Raw genomic sequence first — 18,151 nt, forward strand, 5'->3', positions numbered from 1 at the left:
ATTAATTGTAACAAATTATACATAAGATCCTTCTGAGATGTTATGTGAGGAAAGTACACGATTTTTTCCTGTTCTTCATTGTTGTAGATTCCGGTGCTCACCTCCTGCATGCTTCTGTTTGTACTATCCACATCTTCCTCATTTTTCCTTGTCTTAATTACAGTTCCTGTAGACTTTCCATTTAATTGTTTTTGATTACTTTGTAATTTCTTTAGAGAACCTTTACTTGATTCTCCTTCAGAATTTTCATTATAATTCTTTGTTTGTGAATAGGAATTTAGTCTGAAATTTTTTCCATATTTATTTTCAAATTTGGAATAGTCTCTATGATGTTCTGGAGGAACTCTTTTCCATGAAACATTTTCCAAGTATGTATCTGATTTTCTTTCACCCCAATCACTTAAGGCTTCAAATCTGTTTTGTATTGTTATGCTATTTCCTACAACACCAGTCTTTCTTGTGTCAATTTCACTTATTTGACTTTTGTTTATATGGTTTTTTATTTGATCAGCATATGAGTTGCCTTGAACAACATAATTGCTTGGAACATTACCTGTTATTACTTTCTCTCTTGCATCTTGCCGGGATAAATTATCATATGCCATAACTCTCATGATTTCTCTTTCCATTTCCCATTTTACACATGACTTATCAGTAGCAACATGTTCTCCTCCGCAATTTAAACACTTCGGAGTTTCATTACAATTTTCATGTTCCTCTCTTCCACATCTAGCACACTTAGCTTTATCCTTGCATATGGCTGCTGAATGTGCGAACCTGTAACATTTCTTACATTGCATCACATTTCTAACTTTAGGAGTAACATCGAAAATGTGACTAACCACTATAATCTGTTTAGGCATTTCTTGAGATCTAAACGTGATTGATATTAGCTTAGTAGGAACAAAATAATATGAACCATCATCTTTTCGAATTCTCTTTTTCATTCTTTCCACTGATATTACTGTCGGGTCTTCAATACTTTCCTTAATTTCCTCCTCTTCAAATTCAGTGGGTACACCATATATCAATCCTTCCTTCACCAATAAGGATTCCGGGATGAACACATCAATATTATTTTCTTTATGAAAATGCATATTTTTCATGAAATTGTTAGCTTCATTCCTGGTGTAAAAATAAATCTTTGCTCTAAATAAACCACTTGGTTGGATATATCTGACCCTTATATCTTTCTTTCGCAATTCATTGCCTATTTTCATAGAGTTAAATTTCTTTTCTGCACCTTTAGTACTAGTCATTATTACTAAATATGGCCCATTATATGTGTCATAATACATTTTACACTTATCTACATTATTTTCTCTTCGACTTTCTCCAAACGTGTTTACTTTATCTCTATTATCTAACCTGTCTATCCTTACCGCTTTTGCTGGAACTTGATCATCTTCAGAAGATCTGACTCTTTTAGCTTGTTTTCTAGATGTTTCTTCTATAATGTTATCTTCTATAACAATTTCATTGTCTTCTACCAAGTTCGTTATAATTTCTACTTGATTATTAAGTTCCATATAACCTATGGCATCCGCCATGACGTTAACAAGAACTGCCTTACGAAAATCACATTAATGAGTATAATTCCTTTTACCGTAGTTTTAAACTTCAACTTAAATAAGTATATGGGTTTAACTCAATTCCAGTCACAAAATTCTCTCTTTATAAACAGTACTCACTTAATTAACAACTATTAATATTACCACAATATTACACAAACAGCTCAGTTTCCATCAACCACAGGCTATCTCTCTTCTGTAAACAAAACCACCTGCATGCAGAAAGCATTGTAAACTCATAGAAGTAAAATAATCCACACGAAAATCCAGCGTTGTTACAGGATTCATTATGTAAGGTAAAACAATGGCCAATTTGTAGTATGGGATACACTGCCGCAAATGACTTCTCACTTTAAACCCAATGCTCTTTCTTTTTTTACTTATTGCTTCACCTTTATGGTTAACTCTTTGTACCAGTAATCATTTCCCATAAATTTGGCTTCTTTCTTGCATGTGAATTGAATATATTTTACTTGCATTTTTTTTAGACAAAATGATATAACATGGTAATGTATATTTCTAAGGATGATATAGCTAATAACGATTTTTGTTCCGCCAAATATAGTGCACTTCATAAAATGTCTTGCCTTACCATGTCACAAAGTTAAGTGTGAACATTTTGTAGTAATATGCATTGTAACTTTCAATGAGCTTAGAGATTTGTGTACATAATGATATTTTATAACATTGGTTATTTTCTAAAAAATAATCATGTGAACAGCAAGGAAGTAGTGCAACTTAGTAATATTGCCTGACTTAATCCTTAGAAAAATAACATGCAGAGTTCTATGCATTCGGGAAGGTCTGTGTTCTCAAAGCTTGTTTTCAAAACACCAGCAAGGCCAGCCTTTGAAAAGGGGTGAGAAACAGATTCTACTCAATATTTATGTAACGTTCTGTCAGTGGTATCCTGAGAAACCAGTAAATGAAGTGGTTAAGTTCATATCCCAGTGCAGTGGTGTGTCAGTGTCTGTAGTTTTAAGGGTTATGAAAGAGAATGACCGGGAGAGTAACAATGTATGCAGCTGCATATTCGTCTGGTGTTGTGAGAGCGGGTTCTCACATTCAGAGGCTCTTATATAAAATGAATAGGTGCGGCGAACTATGAGTGTAACAGCAGATGATTTCGGTCATGAATCAGCTGACGTGGAGTGATACATCAAATCGGTGAGACCGTTTGTTTACAGAAGGTCTCAGGGTTGGTGATTATATTTCCTGCATTATTTTCCTGCTGCAGCTGTGATCTTGGAGTGAACATGTAAACATTCAATATCTTAATGTATTTTATTCCTTTAGTTATGCTTTACCTGTTTCACTTCAAACCAATATTAATTTTTATAAATTTATTTTTTCTATTAAAATTACACATAGTTCTAAATTAAATACCAGAGTGGTCTTTTGCATAAAACTTCACTTGGTGTATATTTCAGATGGCTCTAATAATTCTTCCTGGGCAATGAATCTCAGATCTGAAGACTTTGTCACAATATGTGGAATCAGTGAAGACTGTCACCTTGGCTGGGCTACTCCAGGGCAAGTATGTAATTATAAGTCTTTCTTCATTCATAGCTAACAATTTCTGCATGAAGAATATTTTGTTTCTTGAAGAAATTTTCAGTAATCATCTTAATTTGCAGAGTTCCTTTGAAACAGAATTCACTTTTTTTTAATTTACTTGTAATAAATGAAGATTGTAAATATTCAGTGTTATGGACATTTCTGCAACATTAGATTAAAAAAGATAAAACCTGTAGTTATCAATGGAATTGTTATATTGTACTATTGGCATTGAATCCCAGTGAGATACCATGAACTTGGAGATGAGGCATTCTGAATTAGCCTCTATGAAACATACTGTTTTAAATTCATTGTAATTTAAAATATATTTCTTTAATTGTATTATGGTTGCCATGCTTGTCTAAATGTTTAAACTGCTGATACAAAACTACAAAAATTAGTTGACACTGTGGGCTGCTCGCACCAAACCTAGGTTACATAATCCATTCCAGTAGATATTCCCTCCATATTGTCCTGGAGTGGAGTTTTGGACCTGTGCCATCTCCATATTTTCTTATTTAATATTTCCTGTAGACTGCAATATGCTATTTAGACATAATAAATGATAAATTATATTACCAGGACTCCTTAACACATTAACTGCTGTGCGACTTGTATTTCTCATACTAGTTTTTCGCCCAGGGTCTGATGAAAAGTATTTAACTCGCACGTCTTTTTACCTTGGGAGCTCTTGTGGTAAAGAGGCAACTGAAGCTACCATTCTAAAACATACAAGTTACATGAAGAGTGGCCCTGTAGACAAAATTTTGCAGATGGTTCATGAAAATCTTATTTAGTGATGCTGTTATTGTTACCATTAACAAAAGCAATTTAAAAAGTGTGGATCAATTGAATAATGTACATTAACTTCTTTTATATTTATTTTAGCCTTTAAATTTTGCTTAAATCTGACAAACAAAAAGAAATTTTCACTCATGAACTCTTTAAAGTTCTTTCAATTATGTGTTTGACCTTGAATTATTGCTGGCCAGCTCCTCGAATGGTATTGATAAGTGTACATCAGTTTCATGTAGTCACGTTACAAATAACTAGACTCGATGCTCAGGAAAAAACAATAAAAATACTCGGAAAGAGATAAGAATTCTTGAAAAAAGAAACAATAAATATTGTGTAGCATGCAGCATAATAATTGATTCTAGCGCTGTGAGAATGTCATATGACTTACGCACATAAAGTAATGAAATATAACTATTTTTCATCTATCAAGAAACCTATTGCTTTCAATGATTATATCATATTTTCATAATAAAACAGTGTTTTGTAGTATGGCAGTCAATGTGTTAAAATACATATATCCCTACCCTGAGTGTAGTGCTACTCACTATTAGTGTGTGTGCTCAACAAAATAAGCTAGATGTAATAAACTGTATTACATGGTTTGAGGATAGTAGCAAATTCCTAGGTAAATAGATTTGTGTGGAGAATAAATATATTTAGATGTGCCTTGAAACATTTTTGATATTTCAGATCATGATTAATGGCAATGCAAAGAATTTGAAGAAAGAAGAGATCTTCATTGCTCTTCGTCAGATCAGCAAATTATTTGGCCACTTTCATCCAGCACAAACAGTACCTCTGAAGATTTTTGGACCATTCAATGAACAAAGTGACATCTTATTTAAGGTGTGCTATGAATTCTTTAGAAAATATTTTTGTTCCTTCTAAATTTGCTTCCTATAAATCTCTGAATTAACCTTCGAGCGGGCGCGCCTGCGCAAAATTTACGCCAAAAGTAATTTTCTTGTGTTTCCTTTGAATTCATCGACCTATGCTTTTTATGTATTCCTCAAAGAGGTATTTTGTGTTGCATATTAGCAGTCATTGTTACTAATCCATATGTTATACTCTGTCAATTGTTGTTTATTTCAGATCAGAACACCGTGTCGTAAAGTTTGCGCTGCGCGCCTGCTACTGTTCTGTAATTATTTCGTCAGGTCATTGTTGAAAATGATTCGACAAAACGTAGACGTTAGCGAAATTCAGCGTATCCCTCAAGTTTCTCGAATAGAATAGATTGATTGATTTTGATTTTGAGTCCGCTTTATGCACAGAAAGGCTAATCGCGACTTGACCTACTTTGGTAGCTAGACTCGTTCCCAGGATGTTTTGAGGAGAAGGACATATCCGAAAATGTGAAAGTAAGTTCTTATTATTTGGTTTATTTTACTTAGTTTATACGAGATATAGTGTGTGTGTGTGTGTGCTCGGTGAGGGAAGGGGGAGGCGGGAGTGTGTACACAGGATATTGCCATAGTCAGCCCATATTTTTTCATATGACGTAGAGAATTTTTACTCGACTCGGTCCCTCTTGAACTTGGAATGTAAAGTGTTTGTACATAAACTTGTAATATTTAGGTTTTCAGCAGGAATATCTGTCGTAAAAAGTAGGACACGCGCCTGCTGATGAAAAGCGTGGTGCGCTATAAATATGTAATAAGTTACGTACTGTTTTTTCTTTTTTTTTTTCAGCATTCTAACTTGTATTTCAATATGTTTCATTTATTTTAACCTCAGATATGATATAAATAAATGTAGACCAAAAAACATTTTCGTTTATATTATAAAAATTCTTGCTCATAATGAATGATACTAAATGACGTAAAAAATGCGTCACGCGCCCGCTGGTGACACGATTATGAACGCGCCCTCTAGAAGGTTAACTCCATAAGTCAATTATCCTATTTATAAGTCTGTGTGTGTGTGTGCAATTTCGCCTGCAGAGGGGGTCAGGAGGGCACAGATTTCTAGAAAGACTTCATATATTTCAAATTTTTAAATTGTAGCATGAAAACATGGGTGAATGGTGCCATGAAAGACAGTAGATTTAAGTTCCTTTACGAATTATTCTAGTGATGGGAATAATAATAATATAGCCTTTATTAAGAGGGTGTGTTTCAGCCTCGTGGACCGTTCTTACAACAAACCCTTTAAAAAAAAAAATAATAAATTGCAATTGACACTTTACACTTCTTGAAAAATCACTGTTGCAGATGAAAAATAAAAATAAAACAAAAATAAAACATTCATACTTATAATGTAAACAATCAATGTACTGAAGGTACAGAGTTAAATTTAAAACCACAATTAGAATACAATTATTTCAGAGATAAAATTAAAACCAATACCTCATTCCCATTCATTACAGAAAATACAAATCCAGACTGTATTGTTTGGACAGTAGATGCTTCTTTAGATTTATTTTGTGTGTTGCAGGTGGAGCTCCCCTGAGGTGGAGGGGGAGTTCATTCCATTCTTTTATTGCAGTAACTATGAAAGAATTTCCATAGTGTTCTGTGTGTGCGAATCGTGAATTTTGTTTTTTGGTGAAGGTTAATTTGTTCTCCCTTCTTCCTGTACGGGGCAATTTGATCATATAAATATTTTGGTTCCTTATTGTTCAGGATCCTGTACAATAATGACAATGCCAAAAATGTTCTCCTATTTTTAATGTTTAACCAATTAAGTTTCTGTAAGTATGGGGAAATATGTTCTCTTCTTTTGACATTCAGTATAAATCTTATGCGACTGGTTTGAAGTTTTTGTAGCTTGAAATTTAGGGTACTGTTGACGTTTATAAATACGGGGCAAGCATAATCAATTTTTGACATTACAAGTGTGTTGACTAGATGAATTTTAGTTTCTTTGCTTAGCATATGTTTGAATGGAAAATGTGATTTCAGAGCTATAGAGTTTTTAATTGTGTGTGTGTGTGTGACATGAGAACCCTAATATAGATTCTCATCCAATATTATGTCGAGGATGTGTGCTGTTTCTACTTTCTGTATTTTGGAATCATTCAGTGTAGGGAGGGGGAGTTTTAATTGTTCTAACTTTCTGAGGTTACTCGTTGTGCCTAAAGTTAAAATGTAAGACTTGGATGAATTTAATTTGAGTGCATTACATTCAGACCATTTAGATATTGAATTGAGGTCCTGTTGTAATGCTTCTAGGGCCATTCCACGGATTCTTAATGGTGTTTGTATATATATTTGTGTGTCATCTACATACTGGTAGTACTTGCAGTGTTTTAGTGCATCATTAAAATCTTTTATGTATAGGGAAAATAGAATAGGTCCTAGAATACTTCCTTGTGGTACTGATTGTTTGATAGCAAGCCATCTAGACATGCACGATTTATTCTCATGTACTAATTTTACACATTGTTGCCTGTTCGTTAGATAAGACCGAAACCATAACAATTCTTTATTTTTTGTGCCGATAGATCCAAGGGGTTGTGATTTATGGAGTCAAATGCCTTGGTGTAATCAAGGAGTAGGAATGAAATTTTACCATTATCCATCCCATTGGCTATGTCATCAACAATGCTAACTAAAGTAGTTACTGTACTGTGCTGTTTTCTGAAGCCTGATTGATGTGGAGAATAGTGGTCATGCAACATCAGATGGTCTACTAATTGTTCTTTTACTATGCGTTCTATAACTATAGACATAATTATTAGCACGCTTATTGGTCTTAGATCTTTAACATCAAGGGAAACAGTGGTTTTCTGTATGGGCGTCACTACGGCCTTTTTCCAATCTTCGGGAAATACCCCTTGAGATAGAGAGCAGTTTATGATGCGAGTTAGGCTCTGTAGGCAATGCGGGATGCAGAGTATCAACATTTTTAGCCTGATGCCATCATGACCCTTGGCATTGGAATGTAGTTTTTTGACCTCTTTCAACACTGTAGCCCCATTAACCTTCTTCAGTTTGAAGGTTCCAGTTGTCTGCCATGTTTTATATGACTCTATTAATTTCTCAACCTCGGTCGTGTTTGTGCTGACAAGCAGAATTTACAAAAAATTAATTTATTGCATCCACATTGAGTAGACTTGAGAGTAAATTTTGGTTAAACTTATTAGTAACAACCGCTTCTTGTTTTAATGTCTGCCAAAATGCTCTAGCGTTTTTAACTTTTTCATTAAAAACCCGGTCATAATGGTGGAATTGATCTCCAGTGTTAACATACTTCAGGTGAAAGTAATCTCATATTTTCAAAGTTCTTTTACTTTTTCAGATATCCAAAGAGTGGGTGTTCTTGTTGCCCGAAAAGTTTTTACTGGAAAGTGTTTGTCAGCCAATGCAATAATGTTGCTGTTCAAGAGAAGAACTGCTTAGTTTACATCGTGTTTGCTGCATATTAAATCCCAATTAATATTTTCTGCGTCTTTGTTAAACTCACTTTTGTTAAAGTTCTTTAAGCTTCTGACTTGAACCTATTTGTTATATTTTTTGGTGCAGTTGATTCTGAACACGGTGTATGTTAGGTGATGGTCTGATATACCGGACATTATATTCTGATCTATGTGGTCACCTTCAGGTTATCAGAGCAGATCATAACATAAAGTCCTTGATGTTGCTTTAAGAATTCTTAACTGGGGGAAAGCATCACCTCCCTTACTTTAAGCACTGTGCACCCACCCAGAGCAAAAATCCTGCAAATTGTTTTGTGTGTGTGCATAGTATCCATGCATGTTTGTTTATAAAGCTGCCATGTTGCCTGCAGTGTCTTCTCACAAGGGATGAAACTACTTATGAATGGTCTTAATATGTTTTCATTATACAATTTATACACCATTATGAAATTGCATCTTAAAGCAAGATCAATTTCATCATATTCATATTATTCATATTCTTTATTTCCGTTGACCTATGTCCATAGGTATGGAAATCGTCATATAACAATACATACAGTAATAAAATATTAATACAATTTTAGACAAAGATTACAGTAATGATTTTAAGAACTACTACATGAAGGAAATCCAAATACACTAATAAAATATTAATACAATTATAGACAAGAATTACAGCAATGATTTGAATAACTTCTACATGAAGGAAATCCAAATAAAGGAAGAATACACTGTTGGAGTAAAATTACATACAATATTTAAGGCGAGCACAATAATAAGCAAAGAATTTTTTTTTTAGTGTAAAAATAAGATGTAAAAGTAAATATGTAACTTATATAACATGGAAGAATGCAACATATATACAGAACCGATTAATGATCATTTAGGCACAATAATAGCATATAGTGAATACTTCATACATGATAATATAAATAGTATAATTCCATTTTCTGTACAACCGAACCCTCTTTGTTGACAATTTATGTAATTTAATATTTACAAATTTAGAAATTCATTTATTGAATAAAAACAATGTTGTAATAAGAATTTTGTTAATTCCCTCTTAAATTGGGTAGTTGATTCCATTGTTTTCATGTGATCAGGTAATTTATTATACAGGTGGATACCTACGAATTTAAGACCTTTTTCAAGGAGAGTGGTATTATGAGTTCGTATAACCAGATTGTGATTTTTTCTTGTGTTGTATTGATGTACTTCCTTGATACGTTTGGAGAAACTAGACATATCTTGTTTTACATAGCACAGTAAATGTAATATATATAGGCAAGGTAATGGTAGAATGCCAAGATCCCTGAAAATTTTCCTACATGGTTAATTTATTTTCTTTCCTGCCATAATTCGTACTACTCTCTTCTGCAAAATAAAAATTTTTGCACTGTTTCTAGCATTCCCCCAAAATACAATTCCGTATGTTAGTTGTGACTGGAAAAGACTGAAATATGTTATTCTTACTGTCTCCCTGTTTATTATGGTTCTTAAGGTTCGTATACCATATATGGTATATATACTAAATCGTTCATTGAGGTGCACAATGCTAATTAAATGTTCAATTGACTGACATAATGAAAGTTTTTAATAATTACATTGAGATGCAGAAAATTTAATTCATTAACATATTACTTTTCACAATATGATGTATAAATTTGATTTTTCTTGACTGACATTGAGGCATGCTACAAGTGGTATAATACACACATTGCTCTGTGCAGTGGAATAGTTAGTACACTAGATTTAGTGTAAATATGACATCCATGTGTTTCTTCCCACCATCGGCTAGAAGAAATTCCTTCATGTAAAGATGAAAGTTATCTCTTCAAAAAGATATGGGTAGAGTTCATAAAATGTTTTAATGAAAATTTCAATGTTAATAAGAATCTTGGAGATATTCAGGCAACAAACTAAAGCCCTTGACTCACTAGTTCTCTACCAAGACATAAAGTTAGCTTATAATTTTATGTATTAATATTTCTCTTACTACCAGGTTTCCAAAATAAATCAGTGTACTTGACAATTTAATTATTTTCATGACAAAATATTGAAAACAAGAAATGACTGTACCCAAGTCCACTACATTGGATAACATCCAGTTAACACAATTTCTTCTTTCAAACCTGTTTCAAGATTTTTTTTAAAGTCCTTGTTTAACCTAGAAATTCCTTGAAAGTTGTTGGGCCCTAGTTTTGTTGTGCAGACAATCTAATAAATAAAATGTAAGGTGTGTTTGGTATGAGTTCTTTCATCTAAGAATCTAATCATCTCCTCCTTCGCAGTTTCCTGCCTCTGGCTGGGTCTGAATAGAAGTCAAGCCTCCCAATTTTCTTTTGGTCTTCCACCAATATTGTCCTCTTCTCCTAACTCTCTCCCCGATCGGCTCTTTCTACAGACATCTTGGCCTCCCGTTTGACCTTATTCCCACTCCTTGTGCATTGTAAACTCTTACTGGCAGTCTTTCTGCACCCATCCTCTTCATGTGTCCAAACCATCTCATCTGGGTCTGATCTATTCTGTCCTGAAGCTTCACCAACCCCACTGTCTGTCGGATTTCCTTATTCTATCCCTTCTGGTCTTCCCAATATATTCCTTACAAATTTCATCTCCACTGCCTGCATCTTTCTATTGTATCTGTCAAAGTCTCTGCTTCATACATATTTATTACTTTCTTGCATTTCATAGGTGCATCCATGTTCCATATTAATCTTCGAACACTTTGATAGTCCACCACCCATTTGTCATCTTCTGTTTACCTCATCTATTCTTCCACTTCTGTCAACTAATCAAGAATCTAATGTAATTCTTTAATACCTGCATGGCATTTCTAAGATTGATTTCTCGGACATCAAATATGGTTTACCAAATAGTTCAAATTTAAAAGCCAAAAAAAAATCTGAATACAATAAAATATATCTACACAGGAAAACCTTAATTTGACCTTTTTTCCATGGTATGTGGTGGAAAAATTTCTAAATGTCCATAACCTCAATTTTCATACCTTAACTTAATATTTTATGAAATTTTGTCATTAATTGAATACTTTTAGATTAAATTTAAATTCCACAGGACTATTGCCATGTCTTTACTAGAGTAAGCCATTTCGTATTCACATTTGAACCTCATTAATGAACTTTTCTTTACCAGGATGTAGCAGAGAAGCTGGTTAGCAGAGAGGATCTGAACACCCATTCCGGAGCAGGGCTTAATTATGAAGAGGTACTGGATGATGCAACTTGCTCTAAGCAAACTACAGTTTGCATTAATATATCATTAATATTTTTTTCAGTTATGTTTGCGATTTCAAAAATGTTTTAAATGTAAATAAAAATGGTTCCAAATAAAATATTTCCTCTGTACTAACTTTCACTCCATGTGATTCTTTTTTTCTAATTAAAGTTCTATTAGTTGAAGATAATACTCAATCTTTAATTTTAATAGGTACTAGTTAGTTATCCTGAAAAGTAGGAGTATAAAACTGATGTTTTTCATTCACACTAGTGTTGTAATCCCGTTTTACCTGGGCTCTGAGGTCACAGGGAAGTTTCATTTAAACATTTAGGTAGAGCTTAATAATATCTGTTGCCTGAACCTGCTCCGATTAGGAGGGTAGAGATATGGAAAGTTGATGTAAAGGTTATTCACGCTTGTTCATACCTGGTAGGTGTGATGTTCTTGTCCAGATGCTTCTTGCAGACCGAATTGTGACAGATGCCAAGGTTCTATCCTTCGACCCTTAGCTCACCAAACCGAGCAATCCCTTGCGACTTGTAGCATGCTAGGCAGCTGTAACTCCGTGTTCCGCCGTCGTAGTTCAGTAGTGTTAATGTGTTGTAAAGTAATCAGAGACTAATTATCCATGTGAGCGTCGATTAGAGTCAAAATCCAAAAGAGCGAGCTCCGGGAGTGAGCTTGCTTTTATAATCTTAGGCTTCGAAAGGTTGTTAAACCTTTCGAACGCGGTAGATCTTGTTTTGATCCACGCGTTTGCCTTTCAGTTCCTTGTTTAACGGAAGTTACAAGTTAGCGCATTCTTGGGATCACCCGCTGGTCGGACAATTCCAGGAAATAAACAAGCGTGAATATTGCCATGACGAGGTTTTCTCAGTTTAATAATCTCCATATCTCTACATTCCCCTTGTTGAGTTAATCGAACCAATCTGTGATGGTCGACTACCTTCTCCGGAGGAGGTTATATTTAAAAATTATCATTTATTAACATATCAAAATCCGTAGAATCCAATACATCAATCCATTCACCATAAGATTCACGTCACCATAAAAAATTGAGATCACCAAAATAGTCATATCATAGTCATAATCGTAGCACCAAACACCGTTGAGAAAAAAAAATAAAAAAAAAAACACGTAGAAAAAAAATGAAAACTGTAGGTCAAAGCCTCTTGTGTACTCACAGAGTACGAGCATCAATAACAAAGTCTTGAGACATGGATAGAAAAAATAATCATATAGGTTTGACACTGAACTAGTTTTGAATGAATGATGACAACACGATAACAGAAAAACACATGTCAGCACACTGTGAAGAAACGTCGCATAACGCACGTGGTTTTATTGACGGTTTGCGGAGTTCAAAGTACACACTGAATAACACACACTAGGTTGGGCGGAGCATTGAGGTAAAGTTACCATGGCAACGCTGTAGACTGCACGGCGCTATTGGCTGAGTGTAATCTGTAGTAGACGAAAAAAACACAAAACAAAGAGACTTATCTCTAATCCACTAAAAGTATGGGCAGCACCCATGGTCACAACCCTGGCACTGTAAATGACATATTTGTGTACTAAATGTGTGTGCCTGACTGTAGTTGATGGAGGCTGAACACTGGAACACACTTTCAGCCGATGAAAAACGACAATGCGTATCATGTGATTGCAGTAAACAAGGGAAACACAACATGCTCTCAGTGGGAGGGGCTTTGCCGATGTAGATCGCAGTGACGTCATGGAAGGGCAGTCTGGAAGTCAAGCCTACAATGGCAGTTCGGGTCGGTAGACGTCCTGAGTAAAGCGCTCCACAGCTGGATCGCGGCAGTGAAGATGGGAAAATCAGCCATGCAGTCCAGATGGGATTGGGTCCTTCTGGTGCTGGAAGTCCACAAGATCGTAGTCGTTCTCTGCGATGAGCCTAGATCTCTCGCTCGGAAGCACAGGCAGGCAGGCGGTCGTCATGATGAATCCATCCGGTAGCATTCGTGGTGTTGAGAATGAAACAAGCGCAAAAAGGGAAAAAATTAGGAAAAATGTAAAAGGTAGTGGAGCAGAGTTATAATAAATGATGGCGGGTGATAGTCAACAGAAAAAGGACTTTCATATAAAACTTAGGAATTATTTTGGGGGAGAGGGGAGGTAATACCTGATCGTAGGGGCGTTGTTGCTTATATGACGTAGAGTTTTTAAGGGGACCTGTTTGAGTGACAGGTTTACATGAGGGAAGTTCGCCGGGGGGAATGGGGGGGAATAGGTGGAATAACCGGACTAGCCGGAATAGGGGTCGGCGGTGGCTTCACTTGAGGTACCGGAAGTCGGCGTCCTTTCGAAAGAATGGTGGTACATTGAGTTGGAGTATTTATTTGTTTCGTACCAGAGGTGAAAGGGGTCGGGGGAAGAGGGGGTAGTGTGGGAATGACTGTTGTCTCTGGGGCATGCGAAATTGATTGTAAAGCAATCGGGGCACTGATGGAAGGTTTCTCTAATCGTTTTTGGGGTGTTGACACGTGATTTGGGGGAACAGCAAGATATAATTAATAATACCAATAAAATAAGTATGCCGAGAAGAGGTATCACGATGAATGCGATAATAGCATAATGAGCGGGGGACATCTTGTTGTAGGAGTCTGAAATGAGAAAAGAAAGGGGAGTTCAGCGATAATAGAACGAAGTAAGTGATTACGAGACATTTCCTTCTGTAATATGTGTAAATGTCGTATATAAAAACAATTGCAAGAATTTTACGTGTCTTGTGGGCAAAGGATTAAGCGCCTTCGATTCGCTGCTAATAAAAAAAAATTGAAAAAGAAGTGAAAAAGAGTAAGTAATATGTTTATAGAAAGTTCATGCAAAAAGAGAGTAGGTTTTAATTTCATGGGATATAAGCTATACCATGTTGTATGCTATCAATAATTGAACTATAAAATTAAAGGAGAGAGTGGGAACATTTGCCTATATTTATTATATGCTTTGTTAACATATTTAGTGCATTGCAGCTTTCAAAGAAGCAGTTCGCGTTACACTTGAGCGTAAATAAAAAAAAATTGCTATGGCCAAAAGCCAATAAGTTCAGCAAGTTCTACGCAATTCATTTGTTCTTTAAATCATTCATCTTGTTCTAGCTTAGTCCTTTCTTTCTTTGTACTTTTTTTTCCATTTGAGCGTATATGTAACAGCAAATGGGGAAAAAAAATGTTTGCTAGTTAGAATCATAAACGCGCTAAGTACTTATTAGTCAAATCAGCTAAGTGATATGTTCTGACTATTACTATGCGTTTAATCGCAAAATATAAAATAACTTTAAAATATCAGTAGAAATTAATTATTAGGCACGAGATGTATTATAAATGTTCCGACGATTGAGATAGCATTCTGTAATCCTGGTCTTGTTAAAAATAAATGAGTTCGTTCTAACGAAGAAGTGCAGTGCGAGCACGGGAAGTGAAGAAAGGGGAGGGGGGGTGGATGAGCTTGAGAAAATGCTGGATCATGGGATGTTAGCATGTGCAATGTACGCAACGAGGAGGCTAAAGAGAGTGATAACGGAGTGGAGTGTTAATGAATGTTAGCGTATATGTTAGTGGGTTTTTTATGGCACTAGTCGTAGCGGGTTTTAAGTCTAGAAACAGTAATCGTGTCAGTCTTTTGTTTACTCCTGCCGTCGATGAAAGTGACTTCATAGGAATTCTCGTTAACTTTGCGAAGAATAGTTCCTTTATACTTATAAGAGGACGCAAAGGCTTTTGACACGCCTGGAGGTGGAGTGGCATCTAGAATCCACACATGCTGACCTGGTAAGTACTGTATTTGCCTAGAAGTGCGGTCTGTGTACTTTTTCTGCTGTGCGTAACGCTTATGTAAGTTGTCGTGAGCGGTCTTACGTATGGATGTCAGGAGTTCAAGTCTCTGTGCGTTCGTCTGGGAGATATTGTCGGGGTTCGAAGGAAGGACTGCATCTGCTAAAATCCTTGGGTTGTAGCCAAACAAAGTAAAATACGGCCTCTGGAGGGATCCAGAATGGATTGTAATGTTGTGGCTGAACGTTGCACTAGCTAAATAGTCGCACCACGAAGCCTTTTTCTCTAACATAAAAACTCTCATAACTTTCTTTAAGTAACTAAATGAACTCTCAACTAACCCATTCGTGAAATGTGCACAAGTATCTACATATTTTAGTTGTACGCCTGTAATATTAGCTAACTCTCGTAAGAGTAAACTTGAATTGGGTGTTGAGCGATCTAAATAGATCGTTTCCGGGATTCCATGGATTAGAAAGACTTTCTCAACTAAAGCTGTTGCTATGTTTTGTGCATCATTATTAGCCATGTAATGACGTATCTTGTACAACTATCAACTACTGATAGAAAATATTTGTATTTGTGCGTTTTAGAAGAGACTAATGGTCCACATACATCAATATGAATTCGTTGGAAAGGAATTTGGGCTGGTTGAAATGTTTGCAGTGTATGTGGTTTAGAACCTTGTGGTTTCTTTGAGATCTGACAAGGGATGCAATGTCGAACCTTATCGTACACAAATTTCTTCATATTAGGGAAAAAGTAGCGCATAAGCATTAAATTATATGACTTTTGTGCACCTTGGTGACTTCCATTCATTTTGTGTGCATGAATAAGATCAAAAACTTGATTTCTTAATGCATGGGGAATACAAAGTCTATCCCGATAACCAGTTTTGATTTTATTAGTCCTGTATAAGACTCCATTTTTGAGTACATAAGAATACGAAAGTTTTTCTAGTTTAGGATTACTAGCTTTGTCTTTGTTTTCTAAAACGTCAATAATGTCTCTTAAATAGGGGTCTTTACGTTGTTCTGAACTAATATCAAAATCTGCTGCTTGTGCATGAAATACTTGATTAAAGAATAGTGCATCATCATCATCATCTTTCTTGTCAGGATTAGTCTTTTCTAGCGGTAAACTTGCACGGGAAAGTGCATCCGCAAGTTCATTTTTACTGGCGCTGACATGACTTATTTCGAAATCAAAATTCTGAAAATAAAGGGCTCTTCTTCCTAAAATAGAACTATGGTGTTTAGTTGAACGAAGATAGGATAAGGCTTTGTTGTCTGTGAGAACCACAAAATGTTCATTCATAAGAAAAAATTTGAAAGTTTGCAAAACCTAATATGCACCTGCAATTTCAAGGGAAAATGTGTCAGCTTTTTTCTCTGTGTCTGTTAAGGCTCGTGAACAATAAGCACATGGATGTAAATTTCCTTCTTCGTTGGGCTGTAACAACGCTCCACCGATCCCAATTCCGCTTGCATCAATGTATACATATGAGGGGCGCTTAGGGTCATAAGGGCGGAGGATAGGGGCAGAAGTGATCATTTCTTTCAGTGTTTCGAAACTTTTCTGGTGTTCATCAGTCCATTGAAACTTAACATTCTTTTTGAGAAGCTTGAATAAACATTCTGTTGGTCCTGCAAATCCTTGCACAAATCGTCGAATGAAATTTACAAGTCCTAGAAAACTACGAAGCTTGCGTTTGGTGGTAGGGGTGGGATATTCCAAAATAGCTTTAAGAATATGCTCTGAAATCTTAATTCCCTTTTGAGATACCAAGTTACCGAGGACTTTTACTTCGGTCAAGGCTAGCCTACACTTAGAGGTTGATAATTTAAGGGATGCTTGTCTTAACTTTTGAAACACTATATCCAGTATGTTAATCATGTGTGGGAGATTTGAACTGTAAATAATAATGTCATCAGTGTAAACAAAGTTCTGAACTGTCTATTCCACTAAGGGCAAGTTCGCTTACGCGGTTCATTACACCGGGGGATGTTTTCAATCCCTGGCATAACCTAGCATATCTAAAACTGCCAAGATTGTTAATAGAAAAGGCGGTAATGTCCTTAGAACGCTCTGTTAATGGAACCTGAAAAAATGCACTAGACATGTCCAAAATTGAGTAGTATTTCTTACCAGCCATCTCTGTCATGATGGTTTTTATGACTGGGGATTGTAAGGAAATCGGAGCTCTTACTCTGTTTAAGTCGCGGAGGTCAGAAATAAAACGATAAGTCCCATTGGGTTTCTTGACTAATAGGACTGGGTGTTGATAGGGATTCCCTTCACAGCGCTCTATAACACCTTGGTCTAATAATTTCTGAATTTCCTGTTTCATAGGCTCTCTGTAATGAAAGGGTATAGGGTAGGTCTTGGCATACACTGGGGTGTCATCTGTCAGCTTGATGTCATATTACAAAACATTGGTTTTAGTCAATTTATCCCCTGGCCAGAGAAAAATATCTGCATACGTGTATGCGAGCTTTAGGATTTTTTCTCTTTCTTGGGGAATATCAGAGTTAACTGTGAGGAGGGAGGGGTCAAATTTCTGTTGACTTTCACTTATTTGATGTTTTACTGTGCTATTTTCATTACAAGAGTATGAAAATGCGACATCTTCGCTTTTATTTTCCCAAACGGAAGTAACGTCACTTAAAATTTCACAGGTCGATATTTAACCTAATATTGTGTCACTTTCCAAAGTGATTGTGGTTTCCGTAGGGTTGTGTATGTGAATGACAGGTGACTGAGGGTTTACTGTAGCATTGGGAAGGACTACTGGATGCTGGGTAATAAGGGAAGCAGATGGGGTAAAA

At 35.7% G+C, this 18,151-nt stretch overlaps 1 protein-coding gene across 1 annotated transcript in view; it reads left to right on the forward strand.

Annotated features, from left to right (window-relative positions):
• LOC145977965 (transferrin-like) overlaps positions 1–11,688 on the forward strand; it is a 93,125-nt gene extending 81,437 nt beyond the window's left edge. The window contains exons 13-15 of the mRNA XM_083110309.1: positions 3,002–3,108; positions 4,617–4,772; positions 11,443–11,688. Coding sequence (XP_082966435.1) covers positions 3,002–3,108; positions 4,617–4,772; positions 11,443–11,613 — 434 coding nt within the window. The 3' untranslated portion in view covers positions 11,614–11,688. The remainder of the gene's footprint in view (positions 1–3,001; positions 3,109–4,616; positions 4,773–11,442) is intronic.
• Positions 11,689–18,151: the final 6,463 nt, after the last annotated feature.

Source organism: Lepisma saccharinum, chromosome 24 (genome assembly GCF_977018435.1).
Source record: "Lepisma saccharinum chromosome 24, izLepSacc3.1, whole genome shotgun sequence".
In the NCBI taxonomy this organism is placed as follows: domain Eukaryota; kingdom Metazoa; phylum Arthropoda; class Insecta; order Zygentoma; family Lepismatidae; genus Lepisma; species Lepisma saccharinum.